Source organism: Gopherus evgoodei, chromosome 1 (genome assembly GCF_007399415.2).
Source record: "Gopherus evgoodei ecotype Sinaloan lineage chromosome 1, rGopEvg1_v1.p, whole genome shotgun sequence".
In the NCBI taxonomy this organism is placed as follows: Eukaryota; Metazoa; Chordata; order Testudines; family Testudinidae; genus Gopherus; species Gopherus evgoodei.
The window spans coordinates 197991670-198015966 of NC_044322.1; the positions used below are offsets into that span (position 1 = coordinate 197991670).

The 24297-nt window shown below is 41.3% G+C and overlaps 1 protein-coding gene across 5 annotated transcripts in view; it reads left to right on the plus strand.

The window, feature by feature from the left end:
- CD47 (CD47 molecule) overlaps positions 1-23865 on the plus strand; it is a 49206-nt gene extending 25341 nt beyond the window's left edge. Inside the window, exons 5-11 of one of the 5 annotated variants that reach the window (XM_030582235.1) lie at positions 8700-8792; positions 9330-9425; positions 13163-13255; positions 15853-15881; positions 17603-17627; positions 18324-18351; positions 21700-23865. In XM_030582235.1, the coding sequence (XP_030438095.1) occupies positions 8700-8792; positions 9330-9425; positions 13163-13255; positions 15853-15881; positions 17603-17627; positions 18324-18349 (362 nt within the window). In that variant the 3' untranslated portion in view covers positions 18350-18351; positions 21700-23865. The remainder of the gene's footprint in view (positions 1-8699; positions 8793-9329; positions 9426-13162; positions 13256-15852; positions 15882-17602; positions 17628-18323; positions 18352-21699) is intronic. The other 4 variants (XM_030582245.1, XM_030582262.1, XM_030582254.1 and 1 more) reach the window with 4 other exon arrangements.
- The last annotated feature ends 432 nt before the right edge of the window (positions 23866-24297 follow it).

The following is a 24297-nucleotide window of genomic DNA, read 5'->3' on the forward strand; positions in this document are numbered from 1 at the left end:
GTATACATTTATTTCGGCAGTTATATAGCTTACTGTTTTCAGATGTTTATTAATTGTACATTTTGAGTATGTTCGAAAATGGTGACTGATATATTGCTTATTTACTAGATGATTAACTTTTTCTTTATGATTTGTGACAAAATGCATTAGGATGGTAACTGAAATTTAATTAACACAAAACAGCATATTAAACAAAGCAACCTTAAATGTTTTGGCTACATGAACTTTTTATCAAAACATGTTTCACATTTACAACTAAATGAATTATTAAAGAAACAAAGGGATTAACAGTAATCAATGAATTAAACTGATTATTTCAGGTCAGCCTGGAAAAATTTTGGAATATGTCCAAGTGACTGAAGCTTATATTCTTATTTGTCCAAGTCTTTTGAAAATGACAGTAGTTTCCCAAGTTACTGTGACTGTCCTTCAAACTTTTAGAACTTGTAGACCCCATCCACTCCCTCATTTTTGAATTGAGAATATTGGCAAGAAAATGACGTGGAGTAAGTACTTGATCCATCCACTTCTTTACTGCCTGAAATTTAACTTAGTTGCTGAATATTTCTTTTTTCCATGTCTGTAGACTTTCCAAAGCAGTACAGCAGCTATCTTTCTGCAGTTTGTCCAAGGGCTACAGAACTAGCATATCTTCTACATTTCTCTTGAGTCAAATTAGTCAACATAGGACCAAAGGATAGCTGCTGTGAAAAGCTATGCACTTGACCCTTGAATTTTTGTTCACAGTTTGATACAGCTTTTGCTGCTGCTACTTTTAGTTTTAAGTATTCTTAATACTTTTAAGTATTCTGGGGTACCTGTTGTTTCTATAAGGTAGACAATCCCATCTTTTGTTGCCACACAAGCACATATTATTAGCTTTTCCTATATCAAGACCCAGATTAAGGAATTTCTTGTCAATGTTTTTTGCACGCTGTAGTTTCCTTCTCATACACTGTATCCAGCAACCTTTCAGTAATGTCTGCTCTGCCGAGTGGAGCCTCATCTTAATATTGAAGCATGTCATTGAAAAATGTTTATTCCGAACAAGATGAAAGGGAGAATTTGTTGCATAAATGAACTGAGCAGTCTATGGAGTCTTGATGGAGCTAGCTGATCTTGATTACAAACTCATCCATGATTTTACTGGATGATGAAGAGAAGGTTTTTTTTGTTTGGCCTTTTTTTTTTTTTTTTAATGCAATTAATTTATCATCTGATGTATGTTCAGTTGCAGCTCTGCTGGTGTTGCCAGCAGATGGTTCTGAACTTGCAGACATTCTGATGATGGATATTCTTAGCCCCTTATATATAAGTGGACCCTGAAATAAAATGGTAAAAAAAGTTACTCTCACTCACTATTATTAAATGCCCTGCTTTTTTTTTTTTTTAAAAAAAGGTAAATGAAAGATTCTCCTACTGCAGCTGTTTGTACCACTGTTTAAATGATAGTTATTCTAAACCCAGTTGTAGATAATCCTTATGATTTATTTTCACTATACATCTATTTAAATGTTTATCTCAAACATACCAAACAGCTTGAAAAAATTTAATGTTAAAATTAATAAATGCCTAATAAAACTACTTTTAAACAGAAAATCTTCACCTAGTATATTTGATTATATTGAGCAATAAAAAATCATTTCAGAAGTGCAGCAGTAACAGTAAAAATATAGTTGATAAATACTCCCACAACTAATGTCAATTATATTTTAAACACAAACATTTTGAAATGCATAAATAATCCACCCAAAACACAAACTTACGACAGCAATCTAACTTATCGTTCACTAGGATAGTAAGATCTCATAGGCAGTCCATAGAATAGTGCAAAAATAAGTTTACTAACCATGTGATCCTGATGTCTAGATCATCATCTTCAAAGTCTTTGCTTTCTGAGGATTATATTTCATCATGTTTCATTCTGGCAACCAGGCCTTACATCTTTTCATTGTATTGTTTGCATTTGGCACATGTTCATTTTTTTTAATCCAGATGTACAGGAATTTCTTGGAAATATTCCCAAATAGGACCTTTTTTATGACCTGTATACATGACAGTTTTTGCTCCAGTTACCAGGTGTTGAAGTCAACAATAGAGGCTGCATTCTGAAGAATGTTCTCCCTTCTACCCCCAGTGTTGTGCTTCTACACCCATGTTGCCCCTTTCTGGTTGAACACTCTGCTCCTTCTCCCTTGTTACAGAACTCCCCAGAAGTGATTCATATGCATTTGCACTGCAGTATTGGTTGGAGACAGAGAGAGAGGCAGTTGAGAAATTAATGGATTTCTATTTGTATTCCTGTGTGTGCACACATACAGGGATTCAGAGCAAGGCAATTTACTTGAAGTGCCCAGAACTATCCAGAAGCAAGGGCTGGTAGTTACAGGGTAGATCAGTGTTATTCCATGAACTGCAGAGTAAGTTTTCTTGGAGGATGGAGTCACAATATTTATAATTTAAGAATTGAGCCAATCAGAACTCCCATTAAAGTCAATGATAGCACTCCTATTGACTTCAGTTGTGTAAGTTCAGGCTACATGTGTCTTTCCCATTAATGTAAAAGCAGACTCCGTATGTATCATGAGAGAAGAATGCCAAAATTTGAGTATGACCATGTAGATCCTGGAGGAAAAAATTGCTTGTATAACTTCCATAACTACAGAGTGCTGACTTAAGCCTGGATTTTGCAAACATTGATACATGTGACTAAAGTTATTCGTTAAAGTCAAGGGAGATTGTCACAGAAGACTACTTGTCTGATTAAAGTTACACATTATGGAAAAGTAGTGTCTGGATTGAGTCCTTAGCTACATAATCAGCTAGAATCAGCTCAACTTCCATAAAATCAGAAGGAAATATGAAATATTGGATAAGTATATTTCTCATTCTTTAAACATACTGTAGATGTTTGTCTTAGTTTGAAAGTGATTTTCTTTTTGCAGTTTAAAAATAAAAAAAAATTTCATATGTAGATTAAAAGATTTACCAAATATACTTGTTCATAAGCCAGATTTTTTTAGTTAAAAAGGAAGCACCAGTGAAGGAGGTCAGTTTATGAACGAGTATAGAGAGGGAGAGGTGGGGGACAGCCCTCCCTGCCACAGAGGGAGCAAGGAGAGGCAGCAGAGCCAGAAGGGAAGAGGCGGGGCTAGAGTTTCCCTGCTTCTGGCCTTGCTGCTCTTCCCCCCAGGCCCCCCCCCCCGGCCTCTGAAGCAGCTGCAGCTCTGGGGCTGGCAGGCTGCAGCTGTGCTGCTCGGCCCTGCCCCCCAGAGCAGGCTGTGGCCGTGCCACCTGGCCCAGCCCGCTGGAACATGCTGTGGCCACGCTGCACAGCCTGCCAGAGCAGCTCCAGCCAGGCCAGAGACATCCTCCCCTTGCCCTCCCCAGATAAGGTGGGAAGGGATGGGATTGGGAGAGTGTGGAAGGCCTGGGCTAGGGGTGGGGTCATGTGGGAGGTGGTCACAGGGATTACTCTCCCCCCCCCCCAAAAAGTCCTCACTAGTTGTTGTCCCGGCCCATCAGGGTTAGCAGCTGGAGGGAAGTCCTCCATGATGTGCCCTCCATCGCATAGCGAGATGGGTTGGCACCAATTTCAGTCCCAGTCCAGGTCATAGTCCTGATCCAGGCACTGGTCTTGTCCATGGCACCGCTCGCAGTCTCAGCACCAATCACCATCTTGGAGCCAGTCGCACTTGTGGCACTGCTCCGCCTCATGAAGATCTTCCCAGTACGATCAATACCGGTCCAGCTCAGAGTCGTTCCTGGTACAGCTCCAGCTGTAGATCTTCATCTAGCTCCAGATCTGCCTTCTGGCACTGATACGACCATCAGTCCCGGTCTAGGTCACAGGTACCGCTCAAGTCTGCCACTCCAATCTCCATCTCCACAGCACGAGCCAACAACACAGGATAGTGCGACCCAGCATGAGCGATCGGCTCCACCTTGGCCGTCCTGCCCCAACTCGAGGTCGTTCGAAGTGGAGAGTGGCTACCACATCCATTACCAAGACGCAGACAGTGCTAGCCGGTGGCACAACGAAGGGCAGGATCCTGCTCAGGGACCCCCACAATGGCCCTTTTGGACCTCTTGGGCATATCATCAGGCCTAGGGTGTCCCGTCGGGGGCTTCTCACTCTGCTCACTCGGAACCTGGGTCCCGGAGGTCACCGTCAGTCCCTCCCTGCCCCCCAGGGGGATCAGAGGCAACGGCCCTACCCTCAGCTCAGGCCCATGCCCCTAGCATAGGGGACCCAAAGCAGCCGGATCTCCGCCGCCTCCCCCCAAGCATGACTTGCCCCAAGACCCATTAATCCCGGGCGTATCCACTACCACCTATAGACCTCCGTGCCCACCAAGACTTACTTCGTAGGGTGGCACAAAACATGAACCTCCAGGTGGTGGAGGTCGAGGATCCGGTGGTGGACATTTTATCTGCCAGTACCTCCACACGGATAGCCTTGCCGTTTATTTGGACCATCCAGGCTAATGCCAATACAATCTGGCAGTCTCTGACGTCTATTCCTCCCGCTTCCAAGGAGGTGGAGAGGAAATACTTGGTCCCCTGCAAAGACTACGAGTACTTATACATTCACCCCCAACCATGCTCCCTCTTTGTACAGTCTGTTAATGAGAGGGAAAGACTGTCAACAAGCTCCTGCCCCTAAATCCAAGGAAGCTAGATGCCTGGATTTATTCGGGCGCAAGATCTATTCTACTGGCAGCCTACAACTCAGCATGGCTAACCAGCAGGCCCTCTTGAGTTGTTATAATACCTGGAACTCGATGGGGAAGTTCAAAGAACTAGTTCCTCAGGAGTCCAGGGAGGAGTTTGGGGCCTTGCTAGAGGAGAAAGTAGCTAGGACATTCTTGCAGGCCTTAATAGATGCAGCAGACTCGGTGACTAGGATTCTAGCCTTGGGCATAGCAAAATGCTGCATTTTGTGGCTGCAGGTATCTGGTCTCCCACTGGAGCTGCAGCAAATGATTCAGGACCTGCCCTTTGATGGCCAGGGGCTATTTTCAGACAAAACTTACTCCAGAGTCTGAAGGATAACAGGGCCATCATGCGCTCACTGGGCATGCATACCCCGGTGGCGCAATGTAGGCCCTTCCGACCCCAGCTACAGCGCACCTACCCTAACCCTGGCCGAAACAGGACTTCTCTAGAAGATGTGGCTGGGGTCGTAGGAGGAGGCAACCTGGTCCTCAGATGGGCCAGAACCAAGGCCCTCCCACTCCCACCCCCACCCCTCAACCGTCAGTGGGACAATTTAGACACAGTGCTAACAGTACCAATGGAAGTCTTAACCTCCCTGGTTGGGTGGCTAAACCCCAACTCGGTATGCGAGGGGATGCCATTCCATGCCCTACAGCCCTCCATAGTCCTAACCACGGATGCATCATCTCTGGGCGGGGGCGCTCACCTTGCAGACTTTCACACACAAGGCCTTTGTTCCACACAAAAGATAACCCTGCACATCAATGTACGGGAACTGAAAGCAGTACGCCTGGCATGTCAGGTGTTCCACGAACACCTTCAGGGCTGCTGTATCGCAGTCCTCACAGACAACAGAACAGCCATGTTTTACATCAACAAGCAAGCAGGAGCGCAATCATCTCCCCTGTGTCAGGAAGCCATTCGCCTGTGGAAATTCTGCATTGCCCACTCAATCGACCTGGTGGTGTCGTTTCTCCTGGGAGTCCACAACACCTTGGCAGATCACCTCAGCAGATACTTTCTGGCTCACGAGTGGTCAATTTTGCCCAATTGTTATCTGTTCAGTTTTCCAGAAGTGGGGGTTTCCCCACATAGACCTTTTCGCCTCTCACAAGAATCGGAAGTGCCAGGTCTTCTGCTCTCTCCAGGAGCACTCCCTGGGTTTCCTTTCGAACACCTTCCTGATGCCATGGAAAGACCTCCTGTTTTACACCTTTCCTTCATTCCCATTAGTCCACAAGGTCCTTCTCAAGTTACGCGGAGACAGGGCTTGCTTAATCTTGATCTTCCTGGTGTGGCCCAGGCAGCATTGGTACACCACTCTCCTCGATCTGTCGGTGACCACACCAGTTCCACTCCAGTTGTGGCCAGACCTGATCACTCAGGAGCATGGCTGACACTGTCATCCGGACCTGCAATCCCTCCATCTCACATCATGGATATTTCATGACTAGCTCAATCTGAACTGCGTTGCTCCCGCTCATTGCAGCACAGACTCTAGGGTAGTGGAAAACCCTTCTACTAGGCCCACATATCTGGCCACGTGGAAGCATTTCTCCTGCTGGTGTGCCCTGAGCAATACTGGCCCTCTGGAGGTGCCAGTACCTACCATCTTAGACTACCTCTTGTCTTTGAAACAGCAAGGCCTGGCGATTTCATCCATCAGAGTACACCTAGCAGTGATTTCAGCCTTCCACCCGGGCGAAAATGGGCACTCAGTTTTCTCCAATCCCAACTGGAGAGCAGGTTCCTCAAGGGTTTGGGACATTTGTACCCGCAAATTCGGCATCCGACCCCTACGTGGAACCTCCACCTGGTCCTATCCAGACATGGGTGCCCCATTCAAGCCGATGGCCACTTGCTCACTCCTGTACCTCTCCTGGAAAACAGCTTTCCTCGTTGCCATCACTTTGGCAAGACGTGTGTCGGAGCTTCAAGCCCTCAAATCGGACCCACTGCATACGGTGTTTCATAAGGACAAGGTACAGCTGTGACCACACCCCACCTTCCTTCCTAAGGTGGTGGTTGCCTTCCATGTCAGCCAAGACATCTTCCTTCCTGTCTTCTACCTGAAGCCACATGCTTTTCGACAAGAACAACAGCTGCATTCCCTAGACATTTGCAGGGCCCTCACCTTTTACATCAAATGAACGAAACCTTTTAGGACGACCCAGCTGTTCATAGCTGTGGCAGACCAGATGAAGGGCCTCCTGGTCTCCACACAGCACATCTCGTCCTGGATTACATCATGCATCAGTGCATGCTATGACTTGGCTGATGTCCCAGCTACACACCTTACTGCCCACTCCACTTGGGTTCAAGCTTCATCCTCCACCTTCAGGGCTCGTGCCCATACAGGAGATCTGTAGAGCAGCAACTTGGTCATCAGTACATACGTTCGCTTCCCACTATGCGATAGTGCAGCAGTCCAGAGGTGATGCTGAATTTAATTCAGCGGTCCTTCACTCCGCGACGTCTCACTCCGACCCCACTGCCTATGTAAGGCTTGGGAGTCACCTAATTGGAATCAATATGAGCAAGCACTCAAAGAAGAAAAGACGGTTACTCACCTTTGTAACTTGTTCTTCGAGATGTGTTCTCATATTCATTCCAAACCCGCCCTCCTTCTCCTCTGTTGGAGTAGCTGGCAAGAAGGAACTGAGGGGGCTCTGGGTCAGCAGAGGCATATCCGGCGCCATAAGGCCACCACTCCAGGGGGTGCCTCAGCTGACCCACTGAGTGTTGCTAGGGTAAAAATCTTCCGACGATTGTGCACGCAGCGCCCACACCTTATTGGAATGGATATGAGCAATGCGTCTCAAAGAACAACAGTTACAAAGGTGAGTAACCGTCTTTTTGGGTTTATTGATTCTTGGTAATGATGCCATTTGAAATGTATACTCTCTTTCTATTTTGATTTCTTAATGGGTAATTCAGAGTTCGTAAGAGGTTGCTTGCTTAAATTTCATACCTGGAGTTCAGTTTTTTTAAACGGGGGCTCAAAAAGTATTTTAATCTTTGTCCATATTTGCAGACTTCAGTTTAACATGCAAATCTGCGCAAAGCAATATCAAGACATGTTAATATCAGTATCCAACACAATGGATCAGATCCTTAGCTGTTGTAAATTGATGAAGCTGAGGATCTGGCCCCATATGTGGTAATACATATGGATCTGGTTTAGAAGAGATTCTCTCTCCTCCTCTTAGAGACTAACTCATAAACTGGTCTGGTACAGTACTTGACTGGGCTGAGTCACAAACTTTACCAGAATAGAACAATGTCTTTAATCTAAGTGAAGTTCAATAGGATTTGTCTGTGGAGTGCTCAGAAACCTTAGTGTACCGCGCTACCAAGAGCATCCACCATCCTAGAAGGAAGAATCAGGAGACAAGATAGTATTAAATATACAAGATATACGCAATGGAAACTTTTTTTAAGGAGGGGTGAACAGGACTGAGAAAAGTACTGAACCAAACCTTATCACTGTAAGCAACACAGTATATTAAACAAAACTCCAATACCTGGGGCTCAGAATATCCCATCCAGGAATGATATTTTCTCCAGAGCCTGGTATTTAAACAAGTTCCCTTATATACAGGGCTAACATTTACTGTCACAGCAGATGTCCAAGCCTCCAGGTTGAATCTGGCCAGTTGAAAGAAAAAAGTACAAAATTTTCACCAAGGTTTGATGGGTTATATAGTTACTGGGTGTTTATTTAAAGTGTATTACTTCATTTGGATTTGCTCCAGGGCAGCCTTATTATTTGCAGAGCTCGAAACTGTGGAAAGGAAGAACCAGGCCAAAACTGATTTCCTCCTGTCCCGCTGCTTGAAGAGATCAAAGGTCAGGAAGTGAGTTGCAGAGCTTGCACGGGATTTCCTAAAAGTGTGAGGATCCCAAGAGGTTACTTGCTTTGCATGTGCTTAATGTCAGTCATGATTTTCTGTTTTACTAATTTGTACAACTCTTTACAGATGAGTTTATGCCAGAGAATCAAATTGGACTTGGCTTAATTGTACTTCCTGCTGTGATACTAGTGCCGTCTCAGTACTTTCTGCTTCAGAAAGGTGAGGATTCATTTATTTACTGTCTCATTAAAAGCTTCTCAATCTACTATTAGCAACAATTTATTTTTTTTTTTATTATAACTTGATGTTTGTCATTCATAAATAAGCACTATGACGGTGTGCTGGGGTCCTGGTCTTCCTAATGTCCTGTGAACAAGGGGATAATCTGAGATCACCTGGCTTAGGTGCTCAAGAAAAGAACTGAATTGGCTGCTTAGAAGATGGAATTTGGGGGTAGAATGTCTTTGGGTAGCTCAGACTCCTCATCAGCGGTCATAGGATTGGATTGAATCACAACCTGGGGGGATTTTTTGTTAACTTTTCAATTTACGTTGCTTCCTTTTTATTGTGTACCTCATCTTTTAAGGGAAAGGCCTACCTGTTTGGCTCAGGATTTCTTTAGTCATCACACAAGCTGGCCAGGACTAGGATTCGAAAGATCCTGGTTCCTAGTCCAGTTTGGATCACAAACCTCACATGTTTTCTTTTGTTCTCCATTCTAAAGCTACAGTAGAATATTTGGTTTTTCCTCCCCAGTTTGTGAAAATAATCTGTCGCTTGCAATTGGTGTGGTAGTTCTGGAATCACTTGGTTATTTGATTGCTGTCATCGGATTTGGTTTGTGCGTTACAGGTAAGCATTATACCTTCTTTTAAAAGAAAATATACTTATTGTTATACCAAATTGCTAAAATTGAGAATCTCTTGCAGAAAATAGTTTTTTGTTTCTGTTCTTTTTACATTTGTCTATACCTAGTGGGAACAGTTTACTTGCACATTAACTCAGGAATATTTTGTAAAATGGCTTTTCTGCTTCATGATTTAGCAATAGAATTGCTATAAATGTATTCTAGGACTGCTGTGTTACTACTGTTGTATCTGGTGAAGGAAATATAGCCTAAAAGCATTGCGTTACATCAGGGGTTGGCAACCTATGGCATGCAAGCCAATTTTTAATGGCACGCTGCTGCCTGCCAGGGTTCCAGCCGCTGGCACCGCTCAGCCCGGTGCCGAATTCAGGCTGGCAGGGGGCTGGGCGGGGCCGTTGGCCAGGACCCCAGCAGGCAGCAGCATGCCATTAAAAATCCTGCCCGGCCCAGCCTGCTCATCTCTGACCCCGCTCACCGCTCTCTCCTGCAGGGGTAGGGGGCAGAAGTTCGGTCCTGCCAACTGCTGCTGTAGGGCAGCCTCCACTGGCAGCCAAGCTCCCTCTTCCCCTAGCATGCCGGGTTCCTGCCTCTCCTCCTCTCCCTCCCTGCGGCCAAACGGCTGATGGCCCTGGAGAGGGAGCGGGAGAAGCGGAACCAGAACCTCAGCCACTAGGTGCTCACTGCTCTGGAGAAGAGGCGGGGCTAGGGCCTTGGGGAAGGAGGGTGGAATTAAGGCATATCCCCTCCAGCCCCCTGCCATGAGCCACTCAGGGCAGGGGGCTGGGAGCATCCCCACAACTCCAGCCCACACCTCCGGCCATCTTCCCTGACTCCTGAACCCCACCACCACCTCCCCAGCCCTCTGCCCTGAGTCCTGTACCTCCCTCAAACATACTCAGCCCCCTGCCCTGACCTCTGCACCCCCCACAATCCCAGCCCTAACCCAGCTCCCCCACAGTCCATGCCCTGACTCCTGCACCCCCCGCACATACCCAGCCCCACCCCTCACACCAAATGGGAGCTGCCCAGGTAAGCACTCCACACCCAAACCACCTGCCCCAACCCTGAGCCCCCTCCCTCATTCTACCTCCTGGCCAGACCCTGCACCCCAACCCCCAGCCCTGTGCTCAGTGCACTCCCACCCTCAGCTCAGTGCAGAGAGCGAGGAAGAGAATGGGCTAAAACCAGTGAGAAGGTAGGTACCCACTCTATGTGAGCAGGGCCGGGACCCCAGACCAGCAGTGGGCTGAGCCCGTTCAGCCTGCTGCCAGTCTGGGGTTCTGGCTGCTAGCCCCTTGCCACCCGGGGTCCCAGCCACAGGCCCCGCTCATCCCACTGCTGGCCTAGGTGAATCGAACTCCAGACCGGCAGCAGGCTGAGGAGGCCGGCAGCGTTAAGATCAACATTTTAATTTAATTTTAAATGAAGCTTCTTAAACATTTTGAAAACCTTCTTTACTTTACATACAATAATAGTTTAGTTATATAATATACAGACTTATAGAGAGAGACTTTCTAAAAAACGTTAACATGTATTACTGGCACGCGAAACCTTAAATTGGAATGAATAAATGAAGACTTGGCACACCACTTCTGAAAGATTGCCAACCCCTGTGTTACATATTATAGTTTCATTAGTCTGACGATCTAGCATGGCTGCGTCCTGCAAGCAGTTGCCTAAAAAAAGGATTGCTTTATTTTACTACTTGTTTTGCAACACTGCATACTCTACAGTCACCTACAACCACCATTGACCCTCATTACTGTGTTGTTTTGATTGTGTTCCAAAATCTTAAAAAGAACACACACATGCACAGAGGCAGAATCCATATCTGTTGTTTAAATGAATAAATCAGTAACGTGCATTGTCAAACCTTTGCTTTTGCTGTGCAGATTTTAACTGTATCGTTGAGGCAAATGAATCACAGGAGCTTCAGCAAGAACGCTAATGCATTAAACAGTAAACTCAGAAGAATGCCTGCATTGTTCTGATACAGTACTGATTAACGTTTGGCTTTTATTTTCTAGTTGGCCAGCAAAAAATTGAAGCTTTTTTCTTCAAGAGTAAAACACAGAGCAAAGTAATCTCAGAAGAAAGAGAGGGCAAATTTAGGGCTGGCCAACCTTGGCAGTGTGTTTGGGAATAATGGTTAGAGCCGTGCAAATCCACAGATATCTGCTTTTTATCAGCAGACCATTTTTGCGGCTCCCGGATCAGATGCAGATGCAAATTTTGTATCTGCACACAGCTCTAGTAATGGTAGAACACTGAACTGTGTTCATATAGAGTACTTTCTCTTGTAGATGTCTTGAAATGACTTATCCTAGAAAGCATAAATGTGAATTTGACTTGAGAGAATTATATCTCTGTTCTTCTAAATGCACCATGGTTAAGAAACAGTTTCAAAAACTTTTCTTGAAAATGGTGTCAAGTAGCATTACTGTTTTAGCCAGTGTGAACAAGTTGTAACTATTTTTAAATGGAGGTTGGGAAGAAAAGCTATGGAGAGTTTTCAATAACTGATCTCCTTTAAAAAGGAAAAAAATATACCATCTCTGCACTGGCCTCAAAAACGGTTACAAATAATTTTTGAAAACAGATTCTTAAAGCTATGTTAACTTGGATTTTTTTTAACTGCCTAATTTTTAAAAAATCCTGCTTCTGATAGAGCATCCTTTAAATACCATCTTGACTTTAAAAATATCACAAACAAAAAACTCCTTTGAGAAAAATAAGGTTTTTCTATTGCTGTTTTTTCAATGAGTCTTTTAGCAAAAGAAAAACTGACTATAGAGGTGAAAGAGTCCATCTGACTATACACTACGATCCTGGTCTTGCCAACACATACACAAATACATGAAGTTAAGCATGTAAGTAAGTGTTTGCAAGATCATGGCCTAAATGCTGTCAAATGCAACAGTTAAATATACTGAACTTCTTTGCTCATCTTTTTCATTTATCGTAACCTTCACTGGTGGTTTTATTATAGTAGGTGCAACATTTTCAAACAGAAGTAATATTTCCCCAAATTGATGGTGTCCCTTTCACAGTACCCATTTACAGCATGAGACAGAATTTTATTTAAAAATTCAACATTTAAACATTTCAGTAGAAATTAGAGACCTTGAGTCTAAGCATATGCCTAGCTTTGAGCAGATGAGTAGCCCTGCTGAAGTTAAACTTAAGTTCTTTTCTTAATTGGAGCCAGAGTGAGTGGGCATTTTGGTGGGGGACTAGGTTAGATTTTAACTGCCAAGTTCTCCTCTCAGCTCTATTGATGTAAATTTGGAGAATCGAGGGGATGTTTTTGAGCCACTCTAGGTTTAGACTTGTGTAATGGAGAGCAGAATTTGACCCAAAACGTTTGCTATGTACTTAATTATGTCTCTCCCCAAAATTATTTTTCATTGTATTAAATTTGCACAATATTGCAAATAGGGAGTAGAAGTTCTAATCTAAAGGAGAAAAACACTGAATAATTAAAAATGCCCTTAAAATGCAACAGATTACTATAATTTTATATGTTAAATGACATTTCAAAAATTACAAGGATTTTTTTTCTGCATATCGTTAAAATAGGTAAATTAGGCTATTGTCCCTTACTCACTGAAAATGAACACTCATGCTATAAACAGAAAAATTTCAGTGAGAAATTACATCTTATATCTTCCTTTACCGGCTTAAAATAAAATAATATAAATGTTTAATTTGTTTTCGACAGCATGCCGTCCGATAAATGGTGCTGTCGTTATTGCTGGCTTAGCCATTATGGCTCTTACACCAGTTGTTGGCCTAATTCATGCAATTCTTACGCGTAAGTAGCACCTAATATTTTTTATTACATTTTTTCTGGTGTTTTAATCTGAATGTTCAGAAGAACTGTTCCCTGAATTCATTTCATTGGAGGTGAAATTAATTGTATTTAAAAATAGCATGTTACAAGTTATGTTGTTTTAAAAAAATACAAGTCTCTCAACTCCAAACACCAGTTTCCTTTTCTCCACTAATCTATGACATATTCCCCTCCCTCATGTGAACCTTCCTCTCCAAAAACCCTTTTCCTTGAGGAGTGGGGAGAACATCTGGTAGATATTTTGTGAAGGAAACTCCTGGAGTGAACAATGTGGCCCACTTATGCTTTTTTCAAAGCCAAACTTCTGGGAAAATTCTCTGGCCAGCAAGATAATTCTAGAATTGGTTTTACTAACGTAGCCTGATTTGTATTTCAGTCTCATTGCATGAATTGGTCTCCTCATCCAGTATTGACATCAGAATAAAGTAATCAGAAAAGTATATAATCTGATGATGTGCTTTTGGAGTATACAATAAATACCTGTAAAAAACAAACTTCTTTAGGAAGTGAACCCAAGGGGGTGACCAAAAAGTGAGTAGGTAAAATGATCCAGGCAGAGGGAAACTTAAATGCAGAAGGAGAATTGAGGTGGGGGGAGGGATTAGTTTGGGAGAAAAACTTTTTATATTCGTGTGTATTAGATGTAGTTATGGGACAAATTCTGCTTCTGGATATGTGCAGACTGGAAGTTGTGGGGCTGATCTGTAATATGTTCTTTATTTTGTATGTGACTTGGTAATTGGGATACATACAGTATGGCAGGGGTAGGCAACCTATGGCACATGTGCCAAAAGCGGCACACGGGCTGATTTTCAGTGGCACTCACACTGCCCGGGTCCTGTTCACCAGTCGGGGGGGGGCTCTGCATTTTAATTTAATTTTAAATGAACTCCTTAAACATTTTAAAAACCTTATTTACTTTACATACAACAATAGTTTAGTTATATATTATAGACTTAGAGAGAGAGATTTCCTAAAAATGTAAAAATGTGTTACAGACACGCAAAACCGTAAATTAGAGCAGTGGTTCTCAAACTTTTGTACTGGTGACCCCTTTCACATAGCAAGCCTCTGAGCGGAACCCTGCCTTATAAATGAAAAACACTTCTTTTTTTTTTATATTTAACACCATTATAAATGCTGGAGGCAGAGCGGGGTTTGGGGTGGAGGCTGATAGCTCACGACCCCCCCAGGGGTCCCAACCCCCAGTTTGAGAACCTCTGAATTAGAGTGAATAAATGAAGACTCAGCACATCGCTTCTGAAAGGTTGCTGACCCCTGCTGTATGGGTATATGTGATTTATTGAAATGTTTATTGTATTCAGATGGTGATATAGTTGAATAGCAAGTCTGCTAAGAAACTAGCAGGAAGGCAAATACAGTGACTCTAGATAAACCACTTCCCCATAAGCAAGGGCAGAGGTCATTTAGTGACATTGCTTGAGCAGTGAACTAGGAAGCTACTACTTCCAGGCTCCAGACAAAGTTACAAGACTTGTTTTGCTCAGGCTAGAAGCCAGAACTGTTCAAAAGGATATTGAACTGTTAAAAGTTATTCTCTAGAGGGGCAGGCAGTTGCCAGGCAGCTGTTTGTTGAGAGAAGACTGACAGAGACAGACATTCTGCATGATGGTCTGAAGAAGCAAACATGTCTGACCCATTAACATAGGGCGGTGAGGATTAGGGTAAAACAGAAGTACACCTAGCCCCTTTGTTGTGTTAAAATTCTTTATACTGTTCTCCTGCTAAGATTAAACAATGGTTTGTTCTGGTCACCTGTATTAACCATTGGTCACAAGCTCTCAAAATGAAGACTTGCAAATGCTGAACCCCTTTGGGCCTGCTGAGTTATCATGGTTCATACTCAGGGTACTCTACTCTGGACCTGGCCTAACAGTAGGAGAATCAGAGACTTCCATCCCAGGAGGTGTAAAGGCATGGAGCTTGACACCTGAGAGGTGAACCGAGAGAGACCAGAACAGGCAACAGAGTAACCCTAACACAACTTCCATTGGCAGAGTTTGGCTTTGGTGCAACATGCTAATCTAAACTATTCAGCTTCACTTTTGTGGTTTTTATATCACCAGATTGTGCTGCTACAGTCTTATTAGATATGGTTTTGGGAGGTAAGGAGTAGATTTTATTACAGTGAAATCCCATTGCAACATCATCATTCATGTGATAGATTTTTACGCAGTGAACTGGCCAATCAAATAGCAAATGTATCATTGTGGAAATAATACCGCCCCCTCCCCAACACAAGAGTGCTATAGTAACAATAACAATGCTCTTGTGTAATGCTTTTAATTCATGATCTCAAAGTGCTTTAGCTCAATTAATACTTGGGGCACATGTGCTGGGAACATTTATCCCCTCTTCAGAAGAGTGATGCAGTCTTCTAGAATGTATAAATCGCACAAAGTAGTTTGGGATAAATAACTAAGGATGTGATTCCTTCTAACTATTTCCTCCAACTTTTGTCTTTTTCTTCAGTTACATGTTGGATTCTTTTATATAGCTAAGACCATGCTCATTTTTATGTTCTGTAATATTTTTAGGTTCCAGCAAGAAAGATCAAGCTTCAACGGTAAGCTTAATAATAATAAATTTGGGGTAATTACATGAGGTATGGTAATGAGATACTGAACCTTTCACCACTGGTTTGAATTCAGACCAGGCTGCTAGCAAGCAAAAGTCACTGCCGTATGGTAGCTCTTCAGTAGCTTGTGTTAATTGAATTGGTGGTCTTAGTCCAGTTCCTGATGATCTACTTCCAGATATCTGTAATTGGTCCCCTTGCTGGCTACCTTATCTGACAGGCCAAGGATTTGAATGGAAACAGAGCTACCCTATCCAGCTCGAGTTGGAAGGGCCATTGGGTGGTCAGGCTGTCTAAGGAAGCTTTCTGTTCCACTGACCATGCTGCATATTTTGCGTGGCTGTATGGATAACTTCAGTTGACAGTGCACCCTTTATTGGCACTAATAGATGTATAAACATTTAATAAACAAGATTTCAGTCTGTCTTTAATAAATTCTCCCCTCCCCCCCCTCCCCCCCCCCCCACAAACACACACACGCTTTTTTTTTTCATTGTCGCAGTCTCTTTCACACGGAAGGTCTAACACTTTTGGGTTCCCAGCTACACAAATGCTATACCCTTTATAATTTCCTTTTCAATGCCCCTAATATTGAAGAGGCCATCTGAAAGCAGAGTGGCTGTTATCTTTAGGTCATGCAGAATAAGTGTATGTTTTTGAATCTTTCTAAGGAAGGTAATCCTGGTTTTGCAGCCTGCCTTTTTTTTTTTTTTTAAATATACTAGGTGCAATTGCCTCCAAAAATTATGGTTACCCTGTTTTCCAAAGGGTAATCAAATGCAAACTGGCCCTTTTTACAACTGCAATCAGAATCCCTATAATTTTGGATGTCTGATTACTGGATGGACTTGTGGCTCGGTGCCCCAGCATTTGGCACTGGATGATTCCAAAGAGAGACAGACAGATTGTTTTTGGGTACAGTAAAGTACACAGGAGTCTAGAGGTGCAATGAAATTCTGGTCTGAAAATCAGGTTTAGAGTTGCCTGCCTCCGTTGAGAAATTCAGCACCTATTGCTGTGGGTTAAAGGGGTTTATAAAAAGATGTGCAGTTGCCTTTAAAATTAAAAGTTTTTTTTTTATTCTTTATAACCGAAGGGCTATGTTAACCTTGCACTCAGAGACCTGTGATTTATTTTTATTAGGGACACATTTCTAAAATAACTCTTGACACTTTCTTGAGGCCCAGGGGAAAAGGGCATGTATTTGAGACTGTCAACTTTAATCAGTTTTCTTTTAAAATCTATCAAGTTTCCAATTTGTCCATGTTACTTTGTTTCTGGTTAGTTCCCTACTAGATAAAATGCATAAGTATTTGGGATGTCTCCTGTAGAGCTGTTAATTTGTACTTTTTAATCTTGGTGCTGTTTGCTTCCTGTACCAATGATCAGACTGCGGAGAAAAGTCATTGCTGCTTCACTTACAAGTAATGTGTCTCATTGTGTATCTCTTGCCACCTCTACACATTTCACTAGGAAAATGAGGTTCCTGATGTGTTTGGAGATAACATAAAGAGAGTGCAATTATTGGTGGATTTGTTTTTCATAACCATAGTTACTAATCTTCAGCTTCTTTCATTTTTGTAGAATCACTACTTACTGTATATGTCAATTAGAGTAATTTAACTGTGGCAAGCCAAAAATAGACATGAAGGCTTTTTTTATATATATTTATATATATATATATATAAATATTTTTAAATATTTTACAGAAAGCTGTAGAAGAACCACTTAATGGTAGGTGGTAATCAAAATCTTATGTTTTTACTTAAGGGATTATACAAAGACTTTTAGAGATGGGTCACAGTTTTGCCTAGCACTGAGTGCTATTGCTTTGAGTAAAGTGTCTCAAGTTATCCAGCTTCCTGAGCCACTAAGAGTTTGATGTATCACTGTTGTGTGATGCCTGCAACTCTGGGCATAAGGAAGTGTAGTGTATTGTCTACACCTGCTAGCCATTGATTGCTGACTGCGTTAGAACAAAAGTAGCATCACAATTGGAACAGTATCCCTGTCTGCTTTGCAAAAAGGCCACCTCTTACTGAGGAAAAGGTATGTTCCTCCAGGAAGGCGGTTCTTGAGCCAGTATTCTTTATGAGGTGCATTTAAGTGGGACAAGGGACTTTCACAGTGGGGTAAGGCAAAATCTCACTCCTCTTCTCTGCCGTCTCTTGGGTTTGGGAAGACCCATGGTGGTGGTGTAAAATGATATGGGAAGGAAACACTATTAATGCCTAGTGTGGGGGATTTTTACAGTGGAAGAAGGGTGGCCCTGAAACCTGTCTTCCTTAGGGTTTTTGGAAATTCATTAATTGGCATACTGGGAAGTAGTGATGTCTCAACACCTATTTTAAAACTAATCAGAATACTAATCATGTAACATTTCTAATTATTTGCTTGGCTAATTACTAATCCTCTGCTTGACTTTTAAAGATGCAAAAGGAGTGATGTTAGAATGATGGTGAGTCGAATGTTACCTGCCGCTGTAGATTTTGATCAGTTACTTAACGTTTGCTCTGGGATTTTAAAATTAAAAATCACCTATACCGAGGATGCTGCTAATATATGATACAGCATAGGATACGGATCGCATGAAAGATGCAATCTTTAAGTTCTGTTGCATTGTACTGGAATGTTATAGGTGACCTGAAAACACATGCATTTGTATCCTTTTGTTTTTTTTTTTTTTTAGTGCTTTATGATATATGGTACAAAGAGGGATTGTGAAGGGTTTGTAGGATTGTTTAAATATTGGACTATTTCTGCTATTTTTTATCTTGGAAATAGCAGAAATGTCTAGTATTACCATCTTTGTTTAGCTGAAGTCTCCTTTGTAAGAATCAGAGATGCAAACTGCAACCTCTCTTAGGGTACGTCTGCACTACAGGATAAATTTGAATTAGCTTAAACCGATTTTATAAAACAGATATTATAAAGTCGATTGTGCGCGTCCACACTAGGCACATTAATTCGGTGGTGTGCGTCCGTGGTCCGAGGCTAGCGTCGATTTCTGGAGCGGTGCACTGTGGGTAGCTACTGTAAAAGAATGAGGCCAATAATGTCGATTTGCGTCCACGCTAACCCTTAATCGATATTACTATATCGATTTTAGCGTTACTCCTCTCGTTTTGTAGGAGTACAGAAATCGATTTAAAGAGCCCTTTAAATCGATATAAAGAGCAGTGTAGTGTGGACGGGTGCAGCGTTAAATCGATTTAACGCTGTTAAAATTGGTTTAACAGCGTAGTGTGGACCAGGCCTTAGCTCTTACCAGAAGGGCTAGAGGTATCGAATTATGAACAAAAAAGAGCTCCCTTGCCCTCCCACCAGTTAGGTGTGTGAATTAAATAGGTGTTAACAAAAAACACTTTCCCTTTCAGTTGATCAAATATCACTTTGTGATGTGATATAAGCGTCCTAATACTCCTATCATCTATAGAGTCTACCAGGAAAAAGAGGGTAAACAAGAATTGAATTTATAATGTACAAAACAAGAAAACTTTTTACCTTTTTTCCCACTGGTTGTGGGGGAAAGGTGTGTATAGACCTTTGTCTCCTTTATGGACTGTAATGGGCCAAAAAGATGGGAGACACTCAATGATTTTCCTTTCTTTTGCTGATTATAGTTAAAGGGACATTGCCAAGTAGTGTGGGTCCAACTTTTAGACTTCGAAGGTTTTTCTTTTTAAAAACAGAGTATTTTTTCAAGAGTATAAAAAGTGAAATGAAAAACTACTTTTGATTTTAAGCATTCACCTGTTTTGTTGGAAATCCAAACAATCACTTTTTAACAGGAGATTTAGATCCAGAAAGGTGACTATGGACTATCTAAACAGAATGGTGTTCAAGAAGTTAAATAAAAAATTATTAAATGTCATTTTTAAATCTCTAGCAATTGTAATAATCAAATATGGGGTTAGTAGTGCAAAGAATATCATGTATTAATTTAAGATTGTGTTAAATTTTCAATTGTAATTTGTTCTCAGGCTTGAACATGCATATTATTCCTCCACTTAGAAATTATTTTATTTATTTTTTTATCTGACACTTGGTACAAAAACTTTATAGTATTTGGAGGGAATGCTATTGGTTAAGTAGCATTTTTATTTGTCAAATTAAAAAAAAAATTGCCTTTTGACCAATTAAATTTTAATGTTTTGTTTTTTTTTAATTATAATGGTGCATTTAATTTTCTGTTTACTGATGTATTTATTTGAAAAACTAGCTTAACTTAAATACTAAGCTAGTCTGGTGACCATATATTTTATCTGCTTTGACTGGTATTGCTACAGTTCTCCCAATACATTAGTTGCACACTGATATCTTACTGACTATACACTGGTGAATCTAGCACTTTACCCATTGTGATCATGGTAGCAATTTGAGAATGTTTGCAGCTGTGTTACCATGTGAACTTGCTTGTAGAGTGACAAAATTGCTTTAATACAGGTAATAGCTTTTTTACTTTTATGAGGTACACATTTTAGCAAAGAAGTGTTGAGCTAAGGCAACCACCAAACATTTTAAGAAAGAAATGCACACCCCTGCTAGAGGAGGATCTCCACAATTTAGTAGTGTCCTGAGTATGTATGCTCAGACATTCTATAGTGTCTCTGCACTGTTTGACTTCGTCAAGTAGAGAATTCCTTTGGCCTTGTGGGTTTGTCACCTGTTTGAGTTATTGTTTTAATGGTCCGTGTTCTTATCTTACATGTAGACTACCTATTTTTCTCCTTGTATTCCTCCTTCATGCTAGTATGTTATATTTCCTGCTCTCACGTACCACCCACATAAGTACTAGGAGACACTATCTCTACTTTCGCTGCCCCTGGAGACTTAGAAGGCCAGTTCAAAGAACCTGCCAGACCCTAAGTCTAGAGAGAACTCTACATTATTAGATGGGGGAGGTTTCAACCAATTTTATCTTTGTGCAGAGCACAAATGGAACTAGAGGCAGCCAGTAAGATGATTGTCTGATGCTAATTTATTGATACTTATAAGATGGAATATTAAATTAAGTACAATGTACTGCTGAATTTCTGTAACTCATGGCTAAGGTGCTGTGATTCATCCGAGTACACATAAGGGCTGCTTTCTAAAACAATAGGAATGCATCTGCTCATATGAGACAATGAATAACTTTACCAGCATCCCTTAAAGTGATAAAATATGTTAGTCATTTGGTATAACTGAAATAAAGACTGGGGAGGGGGAGAATGCTCTTTCATAGAAAGTATCTATGCTCCTGCTTTGGAAATCAACACTTTCTTTTCCCTCAGCCATGATCTAACACAAGCAGACCATTATACTGTGTGAAGCTCTGTCATCTACATTTTTTTTAAATGTTAATAAAGTAGCAGAATGGGGTCAGTGCAGCAAACTTTCACTTCTGAAGGTGAATTCTGCGTTGACAGACAATTTTAAATGAATTGTTCAGTGTTTTCCTGGGCCCTGTTTATACAAATCAAAATTCTTCACTCCATGTGTGGGTGAAGACTTTTAAAAACACATAGATTAGTTAGGCACCTGCTATTTGTACCTTTAAAAAAATCACCTCCTAGAGTAACAGGGATTTTACAGTCAAAACTGAGATACGGTGCCAAACTGTGCTGAGAAATTATACACCAGTTGTTTTTACTATACATGGCTCAAGCCAATATTACTCACTCTTGCTTTTATGAGTGAGTTTGTCTACATTTTAGAAAAATTGTAAAGTTTGAATTTAATTAGGCAGCACAAAGTGTAGGTGATTGTGGGTGATGTTAATCAAAACACTCTTGAATAATAGTTTTGTTTTGTAATTTTCCAGCATAACTAACTGGCGAGAGTGACAGAATCTGCTACAGAGGTGGTGATATGTGAAAAGAAATACATTTGTTTATACACCGTGGCCTTTGATGATGCACTAGTCAAAGAGAAAAAAATCAGGAAGCTGGCTGTTTTGCATGTTTGGAAAAAAATGCTAAAATGATTTACATGTAATTTTATAGTCACAGCAGCGATAGTTCCATTCAAGAAAGAGAGTTGGTTTTTCCCCCTGGAGTCTGTGTTAAAACTGGACCAGGTCAGTGACCAAATGATACTAGCACTATGCTACTGGAACAGACCTTTGTGATAATTTAAACAAATTGGTATTGCATGTTTCTCTCCTTCTCACCTCTCTCCCCTCAATATTAAAAAAAACTCCACTGTCGCTACTGTGAAGTTAAATATGCTAAAGCTTGTAATTACATTTAGATTAATGGGGTTTTGTGTGTGCACGGGCAAGATATGTTCATGCTTATTGGTATGAATAGAAAGTGTATGTTTGTACAAATGTTACTCTTTCCACTTTCAATGTATGTATTATAGAAAACAATGGCACTTACCACACTGAAAAAAACTGCATAAACAAAGCCTTGCCTTTTTTAATGATTACCCAAGTTCCCCCTACTCCCGCATTCTATTATAGTCTCCTTGTGTATATAGTAGTTGTGTGGTGTGCTTCCATTACTGATATTTTAGTCTGATGTTTTTTGTGCCTCTTGTTGTAGTCTTGATTAAATATTACTCAACCCAAGTCAAATTCAGCACTGCGGTTGTTGGGCACAATACCCATTGATTTCATTGTTAAAGGTACCCTTAATGTTCATATGATATAGTCTGTAATACTGAAACCAGTCTCAGGCTTTCTTCTTTGCAGACTGACCTTTAAGAACCTCTTGATGCTGTCAGAAAATGGAGAATAATCAAAGTTAGCAGCAAATCTGCATTTTAAATCTGCCTCCTTATTACCAAGAATATATGCATAAAAAATGAGCTATGTTAGTTCATGGGATCCTGCTACTGACTTTGTGATATTGTCATTATATCATAAACAGAAGACTCTTTCAAACAGGGAATAAGTAAATTCAGCTTCTGAGTGTACAAGTTTTACATATAAAAATTTATTAAAACCTATTTAGAATCATTTCTTCATGTCTTGTGTAGTCTGTGAGGCCTTGCTAACAGCTATACTTTGAGGGTTCACCCACTGTAACTAGTAAGAAAGGAGTGTTCTCCTTTAATGCGTTTTTGTGACTACAGAGAGCCAGGGCCATACTGCAGTCTGATATAGAGACCATGGAATTAACTTGAGGGGTAGGAGGGAAGACAGACTGATCCTACAGCCTACACTCACGTGCATAGGCCCCATGTGAGGACTGTAGGACTGAGCACCTCAGCTAACCCACTACACCCTTACAGAAGTCAATGGGATATTCACATGCGTAAATGTTAGGGAGTATAAGTTTGTATTTGCTTTGTAAGGATCTAATCCATATTGCTTTAATTTTTTAAAGGTGTATGGTTTGGGAATGTGATATAGCATCAGGGTATTCATAGAGAGTTGAAATCCATATATATTAGTCCTTTGGTTAAGCCTCCCCCATTAATCAAAATAGTCCAAGTAAGATGTGGGAGACAGTATGGATCATTAACAATAACTCAATCCAGGGACTTCCCTAACATTTATGCATGGGACTCCTCATCTACACCCCTGATATCCTCTAGTAGTTTATAGCAGCTCCACGAAGTAGCAGGCTTTGAAATTCTGTTTTGCCTTACTCTTAATATAACTTTATAATCAACTGTAAGCAAACTGGAATTTAGCAGCTGCTATTGTGGTGAAGTCAAATTCCTTTAATAAAATATTACCAAACAAATTCAGTACCCAGTACTTGTCTATTAATCATACTGCTGTATGCAAAGGCTCTGCTTTGGATTACTCTTGGGCACCAGTTAAAAGTGGGTTAGTTAATTTCTTAAAGTCACTTCACACTACTTTCCTTCCAATAAAAACCAAAGGTGGGGGGGTTGTGGGGGGGTGTGTAAAAACCATATTCTCATGATTTGGCATTTTGGATATCTGCAATCTTTACCCAAGTGGTGTTATTTATGAACATAACTTTGTAAATATTGCACTATTATACTTAAAATAAAACCATGTTAAGCTGTTTGAGAGTCTTTATTCCTGCCACAATTGACTACTGCTGTAACTGCTCTTTAAAGGCATAATTTCAGGGATTGTTAGCCACTGTGATGGAAAAGCAGGCCATGTAAATTGTGAAAAACACTGGTTAGGGTATATTGGAATTACTTAACTTGATTCAACAAACCTATTTTGTATTGAAATCATCATAACTGGGAAGTTAGTAGCTCTTTTATTTTAACAAATACTAATGTCTGAGCATTTAATACCACAGTCTCGTGTCCTTTAAACAGAGCAAAATATTTAGCAAGAAAGTCTTAAGCCATTCCCAGGTAAGCAATTTAATTATCTTGTAGCTACACAGACTTTCACTGCAGAATTAATAGTGTAAACTGGCCTGACCTCTGCACTGTTGGGAACTCAGTGGCAAAGCTTTGAGGACCTGAAAGTACCTGGTGC